At 45.6% G+C, this 23,106-nt stretch overlaps 1 protein-coding gene across 1 annotated transcript in view; it reads left to right on the top strand.

The window, feature by feature from the left end:
• Nucleotides 1–23,106, top strand: part of MDM4 (MDM4, p53 regulator) — a 132,942-nt gene that overhangs the window by 54,111 nt on the left and 55,725 nt on the right. The window contains exon 4 of the mRNA XM_018567817.1: nucleotides 547–680. Coding sequence (XP_018423319.1) covers nucleotides 547–680 — 134 coding nt within the window. The remainder of the gene's footprint in view (nucleotides 1–546; nucleotides 681–23,106) is intronic.

The following is a 23,106-nucleotide window of genomic DNA, read 5'->3' as shown; positions in this document are numbered from 1 at the left end:
TTAGCTGTGCTGGCCTCTTAGAAACTGCTAAATTAGTTTCTCCCATAGCAGGCATACCTGTATTCGCTCCAGCCCCTACCTCACATGTCATTGACAGCTCATAGTCTCTGTGCAGTAGAACTGCTACCGAACACAACCTCGGCATATGTAAATGACAGCACTAAAGATTAACGCAAAAAAGTCCATTCCAAACATAGCCTCAGCCCCGTTTACATGCTGAGGCTGTGTTTGTAGCTAATGTATCCCCTACCTGTAACCCTGCTACTGGGTGATGAAATGTTTGTGCTCTAGTGACAGGTTCTCTTTTTCCTTTGGGGGGGGGGTTGTTTTATCTAAAAAAATGTGATGGTTCTCCATTTTTTTTTCCTTCCCGTTTTTTAAGGAAATTATGTTGAAACAGTAGAACAAAACAAGCTTTTTTAAAATACTGACATACTGTGGATTCTACTGCTTAGCATTTTATATTTTGGAAAACAGTATGTACTAAATGGTAAGGTTACCTGCTTGCTCTATATGTATGACATGAATTTTTAACTTCCTTTTTAGGTTATGCATTACTTGGGACAGTACATAATGGTTAAACAACTGTATGACAAGCAGCAGCAACATATCGTTCACTGTGGAACTGATGAACTCGGAGAGTTATTAGGCATTACAAACTTTTCTGTGAAGGACCCCAGGTAAGGAACTTTGTAAGTAAGAAATCATATGTATCTGCTTATAAATGCTACTCGTATCTATGGTTATGTTCAAAGCGATATGCTTAATCTTCATATTCCAGGGAAGTACTGCAATTTGTACTGAACATGCAGTCTTAAATTGAAATATAAAAAGGACCGTGCATCAAATAAAAAGTGGAAACTCGTGCAGATGGTTTAAAAATATAAAATACTTTTTCTCTCCCGTTCATTGAAGGACACAGGGCAACAGATCGTAGATCCTGAATGGTAGGGTATATCGCCACCTGCAGGCGTAGGACGCTAGGCACATAACAAAAAGACAAGACAGCCTAGGGGCGGCCCCTGCTGGTGGCCCAACCCCTCACTTGCTGACAAGTCTCCAGTGTTTTGCCTAGCGTCAGGAGTAAGGAGCTAAAAAAATTTCTTTGGGAATTTTTTTCTTTTCCTCCATTTTTTTTCACTGTTTCTTCAAACAAGTGTCACCAGGCCGACACGCTGGATGTTTCAGATCCTTGTCTCTCCTGAGTGACCAACGAGCGCATGCAGGCTCTGCCACGGTGGGTCGGCTGCGACTTTTGGTTCCTCTCGACGCCTATTGGTTCGTCCCGGTGGGGTGCATATGACAGGAGGTCCTGGCCTACCTGTCACAGCACTCCGCGCAGGCTGTGTCCACCACTCCCCTGCTCGTCCTGGCTGTGGGTCTGCTGCCGCTGCTTGTTCGGCGGCCGCTACTCGAGGCCCTGGTCTGGTTGCGGCTTCCAGGCGGCTCCACGGCCGCCATCTTGGTTTTGGGCAAGTGCCCTTTCTAGCATGTCACTTCTGCCCGGGCTTCCTCTAAGCCTCGGGCGGATGGGGAGTGTCTTCCTTTCGACCTGGGACGCCGCAGAGGACGGACACAAGGGTGCAGCTCTCCTCCACCTTGCAGATTCGGCGCTGGGCTGAGACAGTGACCTGGGGGTCGTGAGTACTGCGGTCTCTCTCTTGCTGTGGTGGTCTCCGGTCTGTGGAGTGGTTTTTGTGTGGGACATGGATCGCAGGGATGACTCCTCTGCATTGCCTTGTGTGGGCTGCGCTCTGCGGATCCCTCTAGGTCCCCTCTTTGTGCGGCCTGTGCGCCTGCGCTCCTTTGCCAGTCACCGGTGCTCCCCTCGGGTTCCTCAGGGGAGGTGGTCGGTACCCCAGGTACCACACTGTCCTTGGAGGTCTTTTCCTCTGCCATGGATGGTTTTCTGACGCGCATTGAGCGCGCCTTGACGCAACGCCCGCGCTGTCAGGGAGACCCTTAAAATTGAGGATGCTACTAGCTCTTCCGCGCTGCCGCCAGTGCAGTTTGGGACGCATAAGAGTCGGCATTCTGCCAAAGTGTTTCCTTACATTCCCTTTTTCGATGACTTTATTTATAAGGAGTGGAAGCGGCCTACCAAGTCCTTTTGCGGTCCCTAAGCGCTTCTCGGTTCTCTATCCCTTTGAGGAGGCTTTTGTGTCTGTGGTAATCCCGGTGGAGGTTTCCCCGTCCTTTAAGGACCCCACAGATAGGAAAGCTGAGGCGCTTTCGCGGACTCTGTACTTTCGCGGTGGCGTACATCACCCACCAGGGCGGCACAAAAAGAGGTGTTCGGGATTCTCTCCTGGGCGGCAAATCGAGTTCTGGCTCTGTCGGCGGTCTACATTCCGGGGGTGGACAATTGGCAGGCCGATTACCTCAGTCGGTGGATCCGAGGGAGTGGTCTCCGCACCCGGAGGTTTTTCAGCAGCTATGTCGTCGCTGGGGGACGCCGGAGGTCTTCCGTTCGGCGGGTGTCGGAGTTGGCTGCCTTGTCCTGCAAGTCTCCGTTGCTGGTTTGGCATCCGGACAAAGCGGTTCTCCGTCCTCGGCCGGCGTTCCTGCCGCAGGTTGTGTCGGCATTCCATCTGAATGAGGACATTGTCTTACCTTCCCTGTGTCCGAAGCCGGTCCATAGGAAGGAGCGTGCGCTCCACTGTTTGGATGTGGTCCGCGCTCTTCGTGTTTGGAAGCTATGGCTTCTTTCCGCGAGACCGACTCCCTGTTCGTGCTCACGGAGGGCCCTCGTAAGGGTCGGGCCGCGTCGGCGGCTACCATGTCTAGGTGGATTCGTAATGTTGTGATTCAGGCGTACGCCGTTAAGGGGCGCGAGCCTCCATTTCCTGTCACTGCCCATTCTACTAGGGTTGTTGGGGCTTCCTGGGCTTTCCGCCATGGGGCCTCTTTTCTCAGGTTTGTAAGGCCGCTACTTGGTCTTCTGTTCGCACCTTTAAGTTTTACAAGGTGGACGTGTTGGCATCGGCGGATGCTGGTTTGGGGTGCAAAGTGTTGCAGGTCGGCTCTTTGAGGTGTCTTTTGGGTGTTTGGTGGTTGTTGCCCATCCCTTAGTGTGTACTGCTTGGTGACGTCCCTACCATTCAAGATCTACGATCTGTTGCCCTGTGTCCTTCAATGAACGGGAGAGAAAATAGGATTTTTGTACTCGCCGTAAAGTCCTTTTTTTCCCGTTCATTGAAGGACACAGGTCCCGCCCTTTTTTGTGGTGTGTACACTCTTAACTGCTTGTTACTTACTGGAGACTTGTCAGCAAGTGAGGGGTTGGGCCACCAGCAGGGGCCGCCCCTAAGCTGTCTTGTCTTTTTGTTATGTGCCTAGCATCCTACTGCTGCAGGTGGCGATATACCCTACCGTTCAGGATCTACGATCTGTTGCCCTGTGTCCTTCAATGAACGGAGAGAAAAGGATTTTACGGTGAGTACAAAAATCCTATTATTAAAAAAGATACTACTCACATTTTATTGATAAAAAAATAAGCTTCTGATAAAACAACTTTGTAAGCAGCCACAAACACTGTGTGCAATTGTTCAGCTCCTATGCTCCACCCTACGTACGTTAAGTCAAGGGGCGTGACTTCATCAGGGGGTTGGAGACAGGAGCTAGACCGAGCATATATATTGAACACAGTTGTCATGGTAACCACTATATACAAATGGCCATGACATATTTTAACATAAACCGTCATAAAACATATAACTGAGAAAAAAAGGAAAAAACAAATTGATAAACACTGTGGCACTTATTAACCCTTCATCCAGCTAAGTAGATAAAGCGTACAACACAAAGTACAAAATATATAATCTAAAACAAATACATAACTGTATACCACCTCAGTATAAACCTGTCACATAAGACAGGGTTAAAGCATGAACGGTAAAAGCTTCCTATTGCTATAGCATGCCATATTGCTTCCTATTGTTAATTGCATGCCATAGGAGAAAAAACCTTGAGAAGGAATAGTATGAGGACATGTTCTTCTAAGGGGTTAATGTGAACTGATCCTATCCAGGATTGTCATTATGTTGCTCTTCAAACAAACAAGGATATATAATAGAATCCTCAACTAATGTGAGAGCAGGAGTGAAGGTATTGATAAACCACCCCACCTAAAAAAAGTTGGATGTATAACTATCCAGTCATATGGTATATGAACATGTATAGGGTGCAAACCCGTATCATTATAACCTCTGCTGTACTGACTAGTAAATAGATAAATATTGTGGAACATCAACTGCTCGACCCATATAGAAATACATTTATTTAGGATAGTTATCAGGCCATATATCTCATGTAAAAAAAAAAAGAAATCTAAGGACACAGAAAAAGGACTGAATAATAACAAAAGGATAATGTGAGAAAGTGAGAACAAATAGTGAAAAACCACCTATTATATAAGGTGGATAAATCTCTTTAAATCACAACCTGTATGGCAAGTACATGTATGTGAAACACCATATTTAATCATAGATGGTCCCTTTAAATACATAAAGAACCAACCCCCCTTGCTAGGATATAGTATTCTAAAAATATGTGAAAAGGCAAACTACATTGTCCCTCCATTATATTCAGACTAAAGCAATTCTGTATCCAAAATAAACCATTCAGGTCGAATGTTGAGCTCAAATTATTGATACCTACCCCTTGAACCTCTTTCTTTTTCCTGTGTTATCGACTTGATCTACAAACCCTCTTTCTTCCATATACATTCTGTCTCTTTGTGGTGCCTCTCGTCGCCAGTCCCATTGGAATCGGGGTTTCCTCCCTGAAAAACCCATCTCTATATGCATCATATTGGTCCAATGGGTTCAAACGATTGTGTGTAGGAATTTCAAACCCAGAATCTCTGAATGTCGGGAGTCGAATTATTTCATGTCTCATAACGTGAGTCCCGACCCCGCTGTCATGGTGCACATCGGCACCAATGACAAAATAGGAGGAAATTGGAGTGTCCTAAAACAGGAGTTCCGAGACCTAGGTGCTAGGATGAAGGTTAGGTTGGACTTGATGGACTAATGTCTTTATTCAACCTCAAATACTATGTAACTTCTCCCCCTTTTCCCCCTGACTCCATATTGTTCTTGGGGGGGTTCTGTTACAACCTCTTCTCTGACTCCTACTAGAGGGCAATGGGAAGGATATCTGCATTCTCCCTCTATCAGTGTCCTCATGTCATTCAGTTTGTGTTTGTCTTGCATTGTCCTGGGCCAATATAGTCTCCCTAGGAATAATCAGAGGAGCTTTCCCTCTCTCGGGACGTATTAGCCGATGTTGGTTCACCTTTTTCAGAGATTTTTACTTGCCATTTAACCACTTGCTGGCCGTTGTAAAAAAACGGCCGGCCAGGAGCTCTCTAGATCTGAGTGGGCGTCTTTAGACGTCCGCTCAGCCACGCCCCCTCGTGCGCGCATCTGAGCTCCGCTGTGATAGCAATAAAGTTAAGTGGAAAAAAAAATTACGTTTCCCCCCCAAAAATGTAAAGTTTTTTGTTTTTTTTGATAACCAGTTGCCGTCCGCCCGTTGTAAAAAGACGGACGGCACTGCTGCATTGGCGGGTTGCCATCTCCAGACGGCATTTTTTTCTGCTCGCGCGCGCCCCCTAGCGGGCGCGCACTGGCAGAAAAGACCCGTGCAATGCAAACACCCGTTACCGGGTGTTTCACATAGACAATCGGTGGCTTTATAGCCTGCCGATCGTCTATATGTGCTCGTTTTTTTCGGTCCGCCGCTCCTGCCGCTTTTCCGTTCCCCCAGTCTGCTGCCGCCACCCCCCCTCCTGACTCCTCACCTTCAATCCATCTTCCCAGGAGGAAGTGAGGTCAGCTCCCTGCTGATCTCCCTCCGGGTTGTGAATGCAGAAGTGATGTGTATTACATCACTTCCGCATTCACCTGTCAGTCATCTGGCTGCTATAGCCTTTTACACCTTTACACTAGAAATAAGCTATTGAAGTGCAGATCGCACTTCAATAGCTTATAGCTGGGCTGCAGGAGCCCAGAACTGACAGCCCAGGGACCGGAAGTGATGCAATCTGCATCGCTCCCTGTCCCATAGAACGGGGAGGGGATCGATGAACGGAAGTTTGTCGACCTCCTCCCCAGCTCCCCGCAGACACCATGGACGCCGGGCGCGTAGGAGGGGCAACGGAGCCCGGGAAGCACGGCGGGTTGGGGGCGGCCCCTGGGGGGGGGCGGCCCCTTCTTTGGGACACAGAAGCGATCTGGCGACAGGTAAGTCGCCAGAATCGCTTCTGTTGTAAAGCCGACAGTTGGCTTTACATGTCAGTCACGAAGGGGTTAAGTGTTAATGCTGGACTCCAGCCAATAGCAATATAATACTGTTAGCAAATGCTTGCCTTCAATTGTGTAAAAATGCTCTCCTCTTTATATAGTCTGTTTTGTTAGTATTTCTGCACCCCCAAATAGGTTACCCATTTCTCCAGTTTACTGGGTCTTCCTATTTGTGTGACCAGTTCCTGTGTCCTCCCTTATGAGGGAGAAGCATGATGTGCTTATGTCACACTTCTATGCGCTGGTCCATTTGCAAAGTAAGGCATTAATTACAAAAAAATCGCAGCTTTTTTTCCCCAAGCATCTTCCAGGACAGCATAGGAGATGTGAAGTACCTCCCCCCAAGCAGGAAACATGCCACCATAGAAGTTTTAAAAGACCACCCATACAGCCAGCTTCTCAGTTTGTGTTTCCTCCTTCCGTAGGTGATGTGCCACCTATGGAGCGCTGTTTGAGCGGTGGTGGATGCAGGCGCCTCAGCTTCCAGCCCAGCTCACATGAGATATGCTTTTCTATATCCTGGTGCTCCGACTTCCTGCACTGCACCTAGCACATAAATGGCCTTTAAAACAATAACCTTTTAAAGGCCATTTATGACACTCTGGAAATTCAGGAGGAGAAGGTCCAGCTCTCCAGGCATGATTTCATGTATCAGGGACTGGAGAGGAAGAAGTCACATGTTTTTCCGGTTCATAAGATTCTCTCAGATTCAGTTCTAAGGGAGTGGGCAGAGCCAGAGAGGAAGCCCTTACCTAACAATTTAAAACGTAGATTTCCATTTGATGAGGATCCAGTACACATTTGGAATAAATATCCTAAATTAGATGCCCCTCTTGCTAAAGTATCTAAAAAGTAAGATTTGTCTTTTGAAGATATGAGTCGTCTTAAGGATCCAATGGATAATAAAATGGATGTACTGCTCAAAAGAGCCTTGGATTCTGCACTTTCTAATCTTAGACCAGCCCTTGCATCTACATGCATAGCAAGAAATATGGAGTTTTGGTTGCCCCAGCTTTATATCTCATCTACTGGCAAGCAACACTAGGAATCAAATCCTGGACTCCCTCTTTATGCTTTTTAAGGCAATTGGGTTTATAGCTGATGCATCAGCTGAATCAGTTTAGGATGTCGGCTAGAACTTCAGCACTGATAAATTCTTCCCGTCGAGCCCTTTGGCTTAAAACTTGGGAGGGTGACGCGGCCTCTAAGTTACGTTTATGTAATTTACCCTTCTCTGGCGATCTGCTCTTTGGCCCAGAGTTACAATCAACACTGGAGCGCGCAGCAGATGAAAAGAAGGCTTTCCCAGAGAAAAAGCCTTTAACTGTAGATTTTTTTTTTCATACCCCCAGGGGCCAAAAGAGCGGCCAGAATAGGCCCGAGAAGCACTGGACAGGCCATAAGAGCATCCTCTTTAATCCCCCCTCCCAGACCTCCAACCTACAGTGACGCTCAGCTTCAAGTGGGGGGCAAATTATGGGGCTTCCTCCAACAGTGGAAAAGTGTCCTCAAATGCGTTTATCCTCAATTCGATAGAAAAGGGTTACAACTTGGAGTTGGACAGCACTCCCCCAAAAAGGTTTTTGATTACAGAGCTTCCACGAGACTCGGTAAGGTCGAAGACCCTTTGTCTGCTAATAGGAGATCTAGTGGACCAGACCATTCTGGTTCCAGTTCCAAAATTAGAAGAAAAAGTGGGTTTTTATTCTCATGTCTTCATTGTGAAAAAATCTTCAGGGAAGTTCTGCCTGATCCTAAATCTAAAACCCCTGAATATAACAATCAGATACAAGAAGTTCAAAATGAACAAAATTTTTCCGGTGCGATCTGTCCAGCCAAATTCCTTCCTAGTGACACTGAATCTGAGGGATGCTTATTTGCACAAACCAATCAATCTATTCTCGCAAAGATTCCTGAGATTAGCAGTGAGAATAGATTAAAAGGTTTGCCATTTTCAATTCCATGCACTTCCCTTTGGTCTCTCCTCAGCACCACTGATTTTCACCAAAATCCTGGGGGAGGCTTTGGTGCACTTGAGACTGCAGGGAATCAATACTGTTCCATATTTGGACGACCTGCTTCTTATGGCGCCATCAGAGGCTCAATTGGGTAGAGATCTGGAAGTCACGAAGGCATGGCTGTTGGATTTGGGGTGGCTAATAAATCCAGTGAAGTCCAATTTTACCCCCTCCCAGGATAGTTCTGTTTTTGGGTTACCTCATAAATACAGTAGAACAAAAGATCTTTCTCCCAATAGAAAAGACTCAGGTTTCTCAGGGGGTCAGCCAGCTTCAGGGAAACCAGAGGGTTTCATTAAGATTCATAATGTCCGTCCTAGGCTTAATGACCTCTTGTTATCCAGCGGTCCCTTGGGCTCGGTTTCACCAAAGACCCCTTCAGTCCTTTTTTTCTCCAGGTGTGGAATCGGACTCGGAGTCTAGATTCCATGGTCAGTTTACCTTCCAGAGTAAAAAAGAGAGCTCTGGTGGCGGAGGACACAGTAATTTGTCAATGACTCTGGACTGACGTTTCAGGTGTCTACCGCGGACGCCAGCACTTGGGGTTGGGGTTCTCACCTGGAAGGTCAGATGGCACAGGAACAATGGAGTCGGAGCGAGGCAGATACCTCTTCTAATTGGAGGGAACTCAAAGCCGTTTTCTATTCCCTGAACTAATTTCAGGCAGGAGTGAGGGGGTCTCATCTCCAGGTTCTATCGAACAATGCTACAGTAGTAGCCTATGTAAACAAGCAGGGAGGAACTCGAAGTCCCAACCTTCAGTGTCTGGTGAGGGATATTTTTTTCATGGGCGGAGATAAACTTAGCCTCTCTGTCTGCGGTTCACCTAAAGGGCACTCTAAACATCCTGGCAGATTTTTTAAGTCAGATCATCAGATTCTCCAGGAAGAGTGGTGCCTGAATGCGGAGGTCTTCTCTCTACTAGTCAGAAGGTAGGGAATGCCGTAGGTGGACCTATTTGCATCCAAAAAGAACGCAAAGGTCAGTCAGTTCTTTTCCCTAGATCAGACAGATTCAGCACTGGCAGTAGATGCTCTGACGAACCCATGGCGCTTTCGTCTGTGCTATGCTTTCCCTCCAGTCCACCTTATTCCAAGGGTGCTACAGAAATTTCTGCAGGAAGAAACAGATCTGATTTTAGCACCAATTTGGCCAAAAAGAATATGGTTTTGTCATCTGTCATTTTCCAGTCAACCCCCCTGGACTCTTCCGGGCAGGCCAGATTTAATTAATCAGTGCCCGTTCCTTCATCCGAGGGTTCGGATGTTCAAATGGACAGCCTTTTATCTGAAGAGCAGATCTTAAGATCCAAGTGTCTTTCGGCTACAGTTGTATCTACCCTGTTAGCCAGTCGTAAACCAGTAATCAGAAAAATCTCTGCCAAAGTCTGAAGGGTTTTCAATGCCTGGCTTACATTGAATAACACAGATCAGAATTTACCTTGGCAACGGATCCACTTATTACTAGATTTTTCAAGGCCCTGGCAAGGTCTTGACCTGTTCCAGAGAGATCATGTCCTAAATGGGATTAATATTTAGCGTTACAGGGTCTCCATTGAGGTCCCCTTTGAGCCTCTTGCAGATTCCAGCCTCAGATTACTTACCCTTAAGACTGCTTTATTATTTGCAACCACGAATGCATGTAGAGTTAGTGAGTTGCAGGCCCTTTCGATTAGATTTAGCCATCTTCTAGAGGAGGTGGAATTGCATACCAATACTGTGTTACCGTCGGTGCACCATCTACTTATCCACACCTGAACTTACTGCTGGACGACAAGGAAGACCGACACCGCCGCAATAATATCAGGCTGCACGGTATACCGGAGGCCACAGGTATGTCCGACCTCAGGGCCACGGTCTTTGGCGTGTTTAACATGCTCCTGGGCAATCCTCCTACTCATCCCATTGAATTGGACCGGGTGCATAGGGTGCCGGGCTTCCGCAACCCTAATCGGCAACAGCCCAGGGAGAATATTTTGGCGAAGGCACGGGATGAATTCCGGTGGACTTTGATGGTGCACAGATCACACTCTTTCCCGACGTCTCTCGTAATACTCTGGCAAGGCAAAGGGCTCTTCGACCGCTGACTTTTATTACAGGATAAGGCCATTGCTTATCATTGGGGGCTACCCCTTTTATCTAGTGGCGTGCAAGAATGGCAAATCCCAAATCTTCCGCTCAGCAGCTGACCTTCCGAACTTCTTTCAGGTTCTACAACTTCCCTCGGTAACCCTGGATGGCTGGCCTGACCCCTCTAAGCCTACCTGGGTCCCCCCGCCTAACGAGTCACCCTAGATGCCTGCCTTGTCACAGGAAATTCCAGCGAGACCGCTCAGATTCCACCTCTGCATCTACTCCTCCACCCTGTTCGAATGGCCCTACAGTGCTGCTAGCTACCTTGCTCCTGCGTGACCATTTGGGACCGTTCTGGACTTTCACGGCTGCCTTAGTCTTGATCGGATTCTACTAGCTCGTCTCTGTCACCAATATAATGTCACCTTTTTGTACCACCTGTGTCCTGGCTGTGCTTTCCTGCTGTTACTTTAGAGTCCGTCTCCACCTTTCTAACCTTCGGACTCCAGCTTGGACTCCCACCTTTTACAAAAAGGCTCCTTCCATAACATCCCTTGCCTGATTTCTCCTTCTTTCCTCCTCTCCCTCCAACTTCCGGCTCTTCCCTCCTCCTCTGTTCCTTCCTCTCCCCCTCCTCCTTCCCTTCAACTTCCCCCTCTTCCCTTCCCTCCTTTTGGATTGGATGAACACAGCTACATACCTTGCTGGCTATTATCCCCTCCAAACCCATTTATTGCTAGAATGATGTTGGATAGCCATGCTCCTACGGGTTTCCAGGCATCCAACCTTCCTATGGGGCCCCATGGGACTGATGCCCCTCACATTGCTCTTCTGTTATTCTCTAGGATGTATGGGTTTTATATCATGTTCTTGCTGGTAATCTATAATTGCTGTTACTGTACGCCTTGCCACTTCGTGGGTTAGTGGGTTGCGATCTGCGTGGGGAGCCACCGCTTTACACCTGGATACGTTTTGCAGTGATGCTGGTTACGCTGCCTCCCTTATCTAGCCTATAACCCAATGCAGTGTCTTTACATCGTGTTTTGGCTGGCTGGCTGTGGCTCTTGGAGATTAGGGCTCAGCCTTCGATTCTACCATGGGGGTTGTGGTCTGTGCCACAGTCTATGGTATGTTGAAACCCCTAGGTTATCCGCTCCTTTCTCATGATTTTGTGCGCGTTCCCGGGTTGAAGGCCCTGAGTGACCACCTACCCCCCACATAGGCCTAGTCTATAGTGAGGCCCTGTGGTTTTTTTTGGAGATTGGGGTCCTTAATTTAGTGTTTGTTCTGTGTTGTCTGTAAGCTCCCCCTCCTTGATTCTTCTCCCCGCTATCTTCTTCTTGTCCTCTGCTTTTGTTCCTTTCTACCCTTTTACTGGAGCACTCTAGCTCGCCTGCTCTTCTTGCTGAATGTCTCCTTTTCTCGGTTGGGATAGGGGTACCCGCTCCTGACCTCCCCTCTATCTGCTCCCGCTTTCTATGAGTGCTTTGCGGGTATATGCTTCCTGAATGCCAGAGTTTTTAATTCTCCTCAGAAAGGGTTGCAGATGCTTTATAACTTACACAAACTACGTAATCAAATCGTGTTCCTACAGGAAACTCATTTGTGTTGCACAAATCCCCGCAGCTGTCCTGTAAACAATTTCCCAGATGGAGAACTAGCTCTGATCGTTACGGTGTGAGGTGCTCGCTGAACAGGTAGACGCTGATGGGTGGTATGTTTTTGTGAAATGTTCTATCCAGAACAAGCTATTTACCCTAGCAATTGTGTATTTACCGAACCAGGGTAAAATCCCTCAGTTGCTTCACATTCTCTTGAGCTGGTGGATTTAACAGAGGGCGTTCTCATTTTTGGGGCTGACTTTAATTTGGTGTGTAAGTGTTAACACAGCGCTAAAGGTTTAAAGTGAACTAAATGATTCTATAAATATATATTTGGTTTAAAAATACCTTCTTAGGAAAAAAAATATGTGTGTGTTTTCACACCAGTGAAAAGGTCTTGAAAAAGACCTATACAGTGTCAAATATTTTAGGTGATCCAATGTGACACAAAAGTGTCTAAAAATTGCCTATTTAGTGTTAATACATGACATTCAGAGCATAGGGCTTCTAGATAGATACAATGTGACAGGATATCAGGAAAAATCGAAATTCGTTGAAACATTAATACATCTCGTTAGTGAGTGAAAATGCAAATCATTAAAAAATAAAAATCCAGTGAAGCAAAAAATATTCCAGTGAAAAACACAGTGGTGTTGAGATTAGGTGCAAATATTTCCTCAAGTCTCAGTCCGTGATGTAAATAGCAAATAAATGCAAAAATAGAAAATATAAAAAATATACAGCAGCTCTTCCTCGCCCGATCTGCGGCCCCCCAAGTAATGGTTACTCACTAGCCGCACTGCAGCGGATCCAGCTAGTCTTCTACGGCAGTATCCCGGCTCCTTTTGCCCGCTAGATAACTGATGTTTTTCTCCCGGTCCCGATGGTGAATCAAAAGGGATTTTTAGAAGAGAAATACAACTTTCATGGTGCAGTATGAAGCAGCAAAGTTTTATTAGGATAAACAGTTCACATAAAATTTGTTTAAAATTATCTTTCGGCCGGCCCGAATATCAAAGTAACAAACAACTCGTGTTGGAAAGATCTGCCCCTTGACGTGTTTCGTCACTTGACGTCTTCTGAAGGTCAACAGATCTTCCCTTGCTCCTCAACCAAGTTCAGATATACCCGGTCACAGGGTGATCTCCTTCTGACCAGCAGTGCCAAGGGAGCATGGAGCCAGCTTCCTTTCTTTAATTTGGTGCTTGATCCTAGCCTTGACACTACCCCGGGAAAGTCTAAAATTTCCTTTTCCTCCCTTAACAGACTAAAGAACTGCTTGCACTCCCTTCAACTCGTCGATATCTGGAGGATTCAGCATCCGCGCCATAGAGATTACACCTGTTACTCTGGCCCTCATACGTCCTATTGCAGAATTTACTTTTTCTTAGTGTGTCATCATCTTCTCGCTTGGTCCCCCGACACTTCGATTGGAGCGCAAATTTGGTCCGACCACTCCCCCGTTTCTCTATCCCTCAAAATTCCTCTTACATGCCAGCTCTCTTACTCTTGGAAGATGAATGAATACCTTGATTCCTTCTGTAACGCTGACATACATACTACCATCACTAACTTTTTCTGATCACGCTACTGATCCTACCCCCACTCCTATTCAAGGGAAAGCTCTTAAAGCTATGTTCCGGGGGGTTTTCGTTAAACATGGTTCTCGCTTGAAAAGGGAGAGGGGTGCCACAAGGTGAAGGAGCCATAGCTCCTTCACCTTGTGCTCTGACCACATAACCTATCTGGGGTCCACATCCCTGCCTCATCAGATCTCCAGTCTCTTAATTATGCCCCTTTTGTTGCGGACCATAGAAGACACATTCCTCTCTTGGATGAACCTCCACCATACCTGGTTTGGCAGAATTGCGGTCTTCAAAATGCATCTACTGCCTCGCTGCCTCTACCAATTTCAAGCTTTTCCCATTAATCGTCCTACCCTCCTTTTTTTCGCCGACTGAGATCGACCACTCTGTGCTACATCTGGAGGAATCGTAAACCGCAAATATACTATACAGCTCTGACAATGAAGAAAGATCGTGGTGGGCCGCTCTCCCAGATTTTGAACTATATTACAGAGCTACCCATTTATCTCATCTGGTTGACTGGTTTGACGCTAGAGATCCTGCACTGAACTAACTCCAATCCCCTTGACGAATCTTCCGGGACTTCCGCCTTTGCAACGGCCTTGTGGCTCTGAGCTACCCTTTTTCCTACCCTCAGTGCTTAAGGTGTGGAACTCCATGATGCATAAATATAACTTGTCCACCCTGCAGGGCCCACCTGGATTTCCGTGCGGGGTTCATACATTTCTGTGTTGGACAGACACGGCTCCTTCATATGTCTTCAGGGACTTCGTGGAGGTGTTTTAAAGCCCCGTCTCTTCTCTTCAGCCCTGACCCTCTGCCGGTTGCCTCATGGTTTGCTTACTTTTAGTTTCAACATTTCCTACACGGGCTCTCTTCGTTCGGTCCTCTGCATAGGTCTCTTACTTCCTTTGAACAAATGTGTGCCACTGGCCAACCCCCCTCACATCTTATAACCTTCCTATGTTTCTCTGATTTCTACTGAATGTGAGTGGTCTCATTTTTTTTCTGCTTGATTACAGGAATTGGCTGTTGTCCTTTCTGAGGAAGACAGGCTGAAATGTCTGATGGTTTTCATTCATCCAGGTCATGGTATATCTGTAAAAAAATAAGTCAAGGCAACTGGACTTTCTTTATTTTTCTTGAAGACGCTTCACTGGTCATCCAACCAGACTTCTCAATTCAGAATGACTTGTACAAAAATTATCTGGGAATAAATAAATATGGTGAATATTGCACCAATCCACATAATCTGTTAGTCACAACCAGGTGTTGATTGCATTTGTATAATTGTAGTTAGGAGCTGATTTTAACCTGCCGACAGAGGTGTTAAAAGAGCATTGCATGTGGCAGACAATAGATGTCTTCCCCACCTCCCCCCCCACTCCCCTTCTCTATTCAAGCTTGGCTTCTCAATTTTTACATATATGGCCTCTTTCACACCTCTTTTGAACCAGTCCTCCTCTATGTCCGGGATGCGTACTTGACTGTCTTCAAAGGAGTGACCGTTTTCCTTTTAGGTGTAGGTACACTGCCGAATCCTGACCAGAGGGTTTGGCGCTTCTATGCTGTGCCTTACGCTGGTGTAGCTGCTGTTTTGTTTCACCGACATACAATTCTGAGCACTCACTGCACTGGACTGCATACACAATGTTGTTCATCTTGTGTTTTGGCTGGTTTGGCAGAAAGCTGGTTGGATGACCAGTGAAACGTCTTCATGAAAAATACAGCAAGTCCAGTTGCCTTGACTTGATTTTTTACAGATACAGGCTGAAATGTTTTTGTTTTACGCATAAACGGTGTATGTCTTCCTCGGTTGAGGAATGTTCCTTCAAACTACTGACCCGGTGGTATAGATCTCCGGTTCGGATGCATAAAATCTATCCATCATATCCTGACGTCTGCTGGGGATGGGAACGTTGGTACGTTAACGCACATTTGGTGGAGTTGCCCATTGATCGGGCCCTTTTGGCGAGTCATCTCACACACTTATTCGAGAATGTCCTCCAGTGAGCTCCATCTTACACCTCAGATGGCTTTATTATCTATTTTCCTGGGCCCAAATTCTAGAGCAAAGAAATCCCTCCTTTGCTTTTTTTAATAAATGCTGCCAAGGCGATCATACCTAGGCATTGGAATTCCCCAGTTGTTTCTACCTTGGCGGAGTGGATTGCGGAATTGTGCCGCTTAATGCGATCGGAGGAGTTGATAACTGAACGGTCCTGGCTTCTGTTTATGGATTCTGAGGAGTTCAGAACCTTGGCTTAACTTGCCTGTTTTTCTTTTGCTACCCGCACTTTTACCTCTTTCTCTCTCCTTCTGTTCCTATCTCTTTCTCTGCTTTTGTCTGCTGTCTTGTCCTGTTGTGTTTTTGTGTTGTCTATGTCTGATAGTATTTGTGGTTGTTCCTACCCCGTCCATTTTGCCAGTATTAATGCTTCCTTGGTGAGCGTAGGGGGGGGCGTACGGCCGCATACTCCCATAGAGAAGGACAGGGGCTGCATACTAATTACACGCAGCACCTGTCCTTCCCGGGAACTGCCCGATACAGCTGTGCATGGAGCTGTACGTGTCGGCCGATTCCAGTGTGAATGAGCCCTACATGCCCCCGGGAACATCAAATATATATTTTTTTTTTAATACTCACCTGATCCCTGGATCCACCGACAAGCACAGCCTCCCATCTCCCATGCTGTCCGAAGCTGCATACAGAGCGTGCTGGTTACTATTTAAACCAGCTTGCGCCGTGTGCAGCTTCTGAGAAGATACGCTATTAGCGTTGCGGGAGCGATGCAAATGCAGCTTCGGACAGCATGGGAGATGGGAGGCTGTGCTTGTCGGTAAATCCAGGGATCAGGTGAGTATTAAAAAAAAAATGTTTAACTTTATGTTCCCAGGGACATTTTTGGGTACATAATTTGTCAGGGGATGGTCTCCTCAATCCGGGGACTGTCCCCAGAAATCAGGGATGAATGGTCAGCCTACAGTAGGGATCCCCTAATAACCACCAGGGAGCCTCCACTGGCCACCACAGAGCCCCCACTAACCACCAGGGAGCTCCCACTGGCCACAGTGGAGCCCCCACCTGGGAGCTACCACAGAGCCACCACTAATTATTAGGGAGCCCCCACTGGCCACCGCAGATCCCGCACTGACTATTATTATTACATAGTATTTATATAGCGCCAACAATTTGTGCAGCGCTTTACAATGTAAGTAGACATTACAATACAATTCAAGACAAGATAAGGAGGGCCCACAATCTGAAAGAGAAGGGGGAAATGATACATGAGGAGGTAGCTGTGTAGGGATGAATTGTTTGAGAACGTGATGGTTCAGTGGTTAGGTTGAGGTGGGATAGGCTTCCCTGAAGAGATGAGTCTTTAGGGAACGCCTAAAGGCAGTCAAGGTGGGAGATAGACGGACAGGTTGGGGTAAAGAGTTCCAGAGGATGGGAGAGACTCTAGAGAAGTCCTGGAGGCGAGTATGGGAGGAGTTGACTAGGGAGCTGGAAAGCAGGAGGTCTTGGGATGAGTGGATGGTTAGGGTGATATTTTGAGACAAGGTCTCAAGGGGGGCAGAGTTTTGGATGGCTTTATAATTGACTCTGGGTATTTTGCCACTTGGGGGGGTGACCCAGAAAGGATGAAGAGGGCCCTGGTAACTGCTGACATTGCCAGTCAGCAGTTTCTTCAGTTTTGTGCCCTCCATCCTTCACACTGCGCCTGGACAGCGTGTATCACAAGCTCCAAAGGAATAAAACATAGCAATGTGCACTGTGTGCATGCACCACAGACTCTGCATCAATAAAACACACAGTAATGTGCAGTGCGGATGAAAGACCCATTATAATCACACAATGTGCAACTGTTGTTTCGTAGAGGATCCATTCCTGCACAAAAAAAGTGTCAGGATGTGTTAAAAAAAAGGCACAATTGCTGTTATACATAACAAACAATTGCAACGTATAGTGTTATTGCAGTATTCAAACATTGGTTTGGTTTAATTATGGTACATGTACATGTCATCAATGTGCAGTGCTGTGCTATAAAGTCAATTACTTTATGTGGTGTGCACTTTTGTGCTTTAATTATAGAAACATCAAAATGAGTCAAAAAAGAGTGAACTGCAGGACTATAGATTCCTTCTTCAGTACTAGTGCAAAAAAGTCATCAGGAGCACAGTCAACACTAGAAAGCACTTCCAGTATAGAAACTGACACTAGCCCCCCATCCTGTTCTGGTCCATTTGTAGAGCCAGTATCTTGTCAAACAGATCCTGATGTGTCGGCACTGTCTGTTGATACCCAACCTCAAACCAGCAGTATCCAAATGAATGACATTGGCACACATCTTGGAAAAACAATCAATGACTACACCAAATGCTTGCTATTGGAAAATCCGTGGCAACCTCCACCTGGATATGAACTACCTTTCTCTGTTCAGAACATGACTTCAAAGGACACTTGTCAAAACAACATATTGACAGTTTTCCTTGGCTAGTGTATTCGCCTGCCAAAAAGGGTTTGTTTTGCATTGTTTGCTCAACATCGTAAAAGTGGTCATAACAAAGGCATGAGCCTTGGAAAATTGGTAACGGAGCCCCTCACTAATTTTAAAAAGCTTAAGGGCAAGGATGGCGATCTGTTAGTCCATTCAAGACTTGTTTATCACCAAGAGAGTGTCATTGAAGGAAAGGCCTTTTTAAAAACCTACCATTCACCAGACAACGAAATTGTCAATCAAATAAACGCACATCGTCTTCAGAAGGTGAAGGAGAACCGAGAGCGAATTCGTCCTATTATTGAGTCTATTGTATTTTTGGGTAGACAAAATATACTTCTGCGTGGCCACCGAGATGATGGCGCTTTAATGGATGACTCCACTCCAGACGTGAATGAAGGCAACTTTCTGGAATTGCTGAGATATCAAATTGCATCTGGAGACAAAATGTTAGAAAAGCACCTCCTTACTGCATCTTCCCGTGCTACTTACATTTCCAAATCCACACAAAATGAGTTAATCAGGTGTTGTGGTGATGTAATCAGAAATATCATCGTAGCTAGAATTAAAGAGACTTGCTATTTTAGTGTAATCTTTGAAACTACAGACATTTCCCACACAGAGCAACTTTCACTCAACTTTAGATATGTCTACAATGGATCTATTCGCGAAGAGTTTGTAAAATTTGTAGATGCTTATGAATTTGCAACCCAGAATAAATCGGGAACTGATTCAGATTCAGAACCAAGGCTTACAGGACAAGTTTTAGGCCAGATGGTTATACAACTTATTAAAGACCTCTCCCTGGACATCACTCATTGTGTTGGCATTGGAACAGACAGTTGCAGTGTTATGTCTTCAGAGGTGGCTGGTGCTGTATCTGAAACTCTTCATGCAGCACCCAACAGTTGCAGATGTCTTTTGCTACAACCATTCGCTGAACAATTCAATTTCAAAGTCCTCACAAGTGACAGCAGTTCGTAATTCAGTAGCAGTGGTCAAATCAGCCATTTCATTATTTAATCAATCAGGAAAGCGTAATTTGGTTTTAAAGCAGGAGCTAGGCTCTCAACTGATCAGTCTTTGTGAGACTGGATGGGTAGAGCGCCATGATTCTCTTATAAGATTTCGAGATGGGCTTGTAAAAGTGGTGAGTGCATTATCAGCAATATCTCAATGGAAATGCTCAAGCACCAGCTCAACAGCATCTACTCTCATCCATTCTCTGTGCAATGCAGAATTCATCTTTTCATTGGTTTCACTAATCAGTGTTTTGAAAGTAACCCTACCTCTGAGTCACTTCCTAAAGTCACCAACAATTGATCTACCAAGCTCATCTAACTGCTTGACTGATACCATGACAACACTGGAGAATATGCGGTGTAGCGCTGATGGCACTTTTTCCACCTTGCATATGGAGGTTACAGAATTGGCATCAGAGCTTGGAGTGGAACTAAAATTGCCACGTCTTGTGCAAAGACAAGTGCACAGATCAACTTACAATGTAGGATCAACTGAAGAATACTACAGAAAATCGTTGTATATTCCCTTGCTGGACAACATTATTATTGATTTCAAAGCTCGTTTTCCTGACAATTTGATGCAGTGTTTCCAGATTAAAATCTTGATGCCAGCAGTACTTTTGGAAAAAAAAATGGAAACCATGGGTCCTGCTGCTGTTCAATCACTGTCAAAGTGTAACCAGAGGATAATGGAGACATTACTGCAGGGAGAACTAAGTCTCTAGCTCACAAAGTGGAAACGAGAGCCTTCACAGCATAAGGAAATTCCACAAACAGTCCTTGAAGTGTTGGACTTGTGTGACCAGGATCTCTTCCCAACTATAAAAAGTTTACTTCTGATCTTCGCAACTCTCCCTGTAAGTGTGGCCTCGGCAGAGAGATCTTTCTCAACCCTTCGTCGTGTTAAAACATGGCTTTGGTCACGAATGGTGGAGGATCGGTTAAATGGCTTGTGTTTACTTTACATTCACAGAGATATTCATGTGAATACTGACCAAGTCATCAAGCTGTTTGCCAAGCAAGGAAAACGAAGACTTGAGCTAATTCTGTGAATTTTTCATGTTATGTAATTTACAAATCTGTTACTATTGTGCGTGATTAGAGATTGATAATGTTTGGGTTTTGCTACATGTTTTTTAAATAGCATTTTATATTGTTGGTGAATATTTTGCCTGGGAATATTCTAAGTATACAAACTGCTTATGATCTTTGTGATAATAAAGTTATTTGTGGTTAAACATATTCTGTCACTCTGTCATGTCAAAATCTGTAATCTGGAATGATAAAGGTGTCATGATTAAACAAGGTTAGTACTGTATGATACGTTAAATAAAATATTAAAAGTTCTGTAAGCGAAACTTTATTTTCTGGCAGTGCCCCTGCTGAGAATAGACTCTGGATCCGCCCCTGCTTCCAAAACCGCAAGCTTCTGGGCATGGGTGAGTGGACCCCTATGTCCAGAGGTGTCCCAGGTTCTGTGTTGTAGATGTTGGGGATGCTAAATGGGTCCTGCTGTCCAGGTTTAACAACAAAATGGACGGGTTTGTCTCCAGGTACAGGGATCATCTAATGAAAGCAGTAGATGTTCCACTGACTCTGTGGAATATGTAAATCCTGAGGTAAAGTGTTCATTGCATGAAATTTGACCCTTGCCTGCTTTGCAGGATTGAGATAGAGGGCATTTTGGTGATCCTCATTGCTCATAACTGGCCCAGGAGAATTAGGTAAGCCATCCTGGTAAAACTCCTGGCAGACACTCTATAGTACTTTGCTCAGATTGTCAGGATCTTCTGTCCCAAGGGCTTTTTTTTGCCACCCTACTTCACGGCCGCTGGCTTTACCGGTGTGACTACTAAAGCTTTGTTTTCTTTTTGAGTCAGGTGCATCTCTGTGTAGGGATTTCCTACAATTCTAGCAGCTCGTAAGGCTACTTTTTGTAAGGTTTATCATCTGACATGGAAATCATACTTCCCTTGGTGCAAGTCTTGGGGCTTCCACCCTGAGAGTTGCTCCGTGGGACAGACATAAGACACTATTTAATTCAGCTCTGTATATGATAATAAATCACTAAATGCGTTTTTTAAATGCAAGCAGTGTATGTACCTGAATTTAACCTGATAGCATCCTCTTGCAGGGCTGGAAGGTGAGAAGAAGCAGCACAAGGAACCAATGATTTCATGTGCTGACAAGAAGCATGTTATAGGAAGAGAGAAGGTGGCAGAGGGATGATCTCAGTCAGTGCTGTACTGCTTCTCTTTTCACTGTCCAGTCATAGATTGGTATGGGTCCAGGACGATCTGGGCGCAAAAGAAAGTGGGTTAAATAATGCTGGACATGAATTATTAGCTGGCTTCTTACATATCTTCTGGTGTCTTTGAACCTTAATTTCCATCTTGGGAAATATTTGCTGCTGTGGATCTTGCTCTTTTTGTTGAGTTTTACCATTGATTTAAAGGAGAACTATGAGGTGAGTGCTTTTGACTCACCTCATAGTTCTAGCCGACCCATGACAATGAGACTGTCACAGGTCGGCTCAGTAGATCGGGAAGTGAGCGAACACATACCGGCGGTCGCTCACTTCTCGATCCTGTCACGGCTCTCTGCCGTGACAGGGGAGGGGCTTATTCCCCCCTCCCCGCTCCGATCCTCCAGCGCTGACTGGTGGAACGGACGGGGGAGGGGGCGGGTACAGCTGGCTCTGCCTCTAGATAGGCAGAGCCAGCTGTCACTGACGCAGCTGGGCGGATCCAGGCATAATTGTCGGGATCCGCTTCAGCTGCGGTGTCTCAGTATACCGCGAGCTGTAGCTCGCGGTATACTGAGCTTAAGGTGACGGGAGGACACTGGTTTGTGTCCTCCCGTTACCCTAAGGAGAACTATGGGGAAAAGCCCTAAGTAATGTTTACTACATAGCATAGAAACAGAAGTGACTTTGTGTTGGCTCTGGCTGGGATCAGAGGCATGAGTTTTGCCTTTACAGCCTAGATGTGGTGGCTCCATTACAGGCAATCCTGCCATAAGGGTCCTTGTTCTGGTACCTCCTGGTAAGGGTTGACAATCTCCCTAATAGGCTTCTGCGACACACATTGCAAAGTGCTCGGTGCACTTTGTTACTATCGGGAAGCTGGTCCAAAGCAATGTTTTGCAACCAACAAGCAAGTAGAAGTCACTGAAGAAGCTGGAGGAGATTAGCAGCACTGAGATGAAGAAAGGTTGAAAAAGAAAGTGAAACCTGTATGGGGGGAAAAAAAGGGAATTATTAATACATAGAAGGGTATTTATACAAGACTGGAGCAGACAAAATCTGGAGCAGCCAATCGGCTTCTTTCATTTTCAAATCTTAACTGAACAAACCGAAGATAGAAGCTGATTGGCTGCCATGCACAGCTGCTTCAGATTTTGCCTATGCCGGTTTTGATCAATTACCCCCATAGTGTTTAGGCAAATTCAATATCGTACACTTATGGTTTTACATTAATGCTCTTTTTCCTTTATTTTATATATGGTGATACTGCCAGTAATACCCTTCCTGTTCTAGAGTGACAGCGTTTATTCACTGCACCATGTTTTTTGTAGGAACCGCGTTGTCACCCTAAAGTGCTCTTCTGATTTGGACTACAAATCTCTCATCTCATTACATAGGGAGAAGGGGTTTTGTACTTCACAGAAGATAGCTTTGAAAACTGATAACATTGTTTGAGATTAGCTTCAAGAATTTACAATATATTGGATTTCTATACCGCTTTTTCACATTGAACGAATGCAGCGTAGTGGGAGCTTACGAAAGGTAAGTATATGCTGTTGGGGAAGACAGACGTTAAGGAGCTTTTACTTATATCACACTGCATGAGTGTGTAGTTATGCGTAAGACGTCAATCACCTTGTCAGTGTTTGCATAGTTGTATGCAATAATAGTTGCAAAAAACAACTCATCTTTTGAAATGTTATCACTGTACTGAACTTGTGTAAACCGACAAGTAGACCTAACTGTAACGTT

The sequence above is a fragment of the Nanorana parkeri genome, unplaced genomic scaffold, assembly GCF_000935625.1.
Source record: "Nanorana parkeri isolate BGI_ZX_2015 unplaced genomic scaffold, ASM93562v1 scaffold1098, whole genome shotgun sequence".
NCBI lineage: Eukaryota > Metazoa > Chordata > Amphibia > Anura > Dicroglossidae > Nanorana > Nanorana parkeri.
The sequence above is the reverse complement of the archived record's forward strand: the minus strand, read 5'-3'. Positions and strand labels throughout refer to the sequence as shown.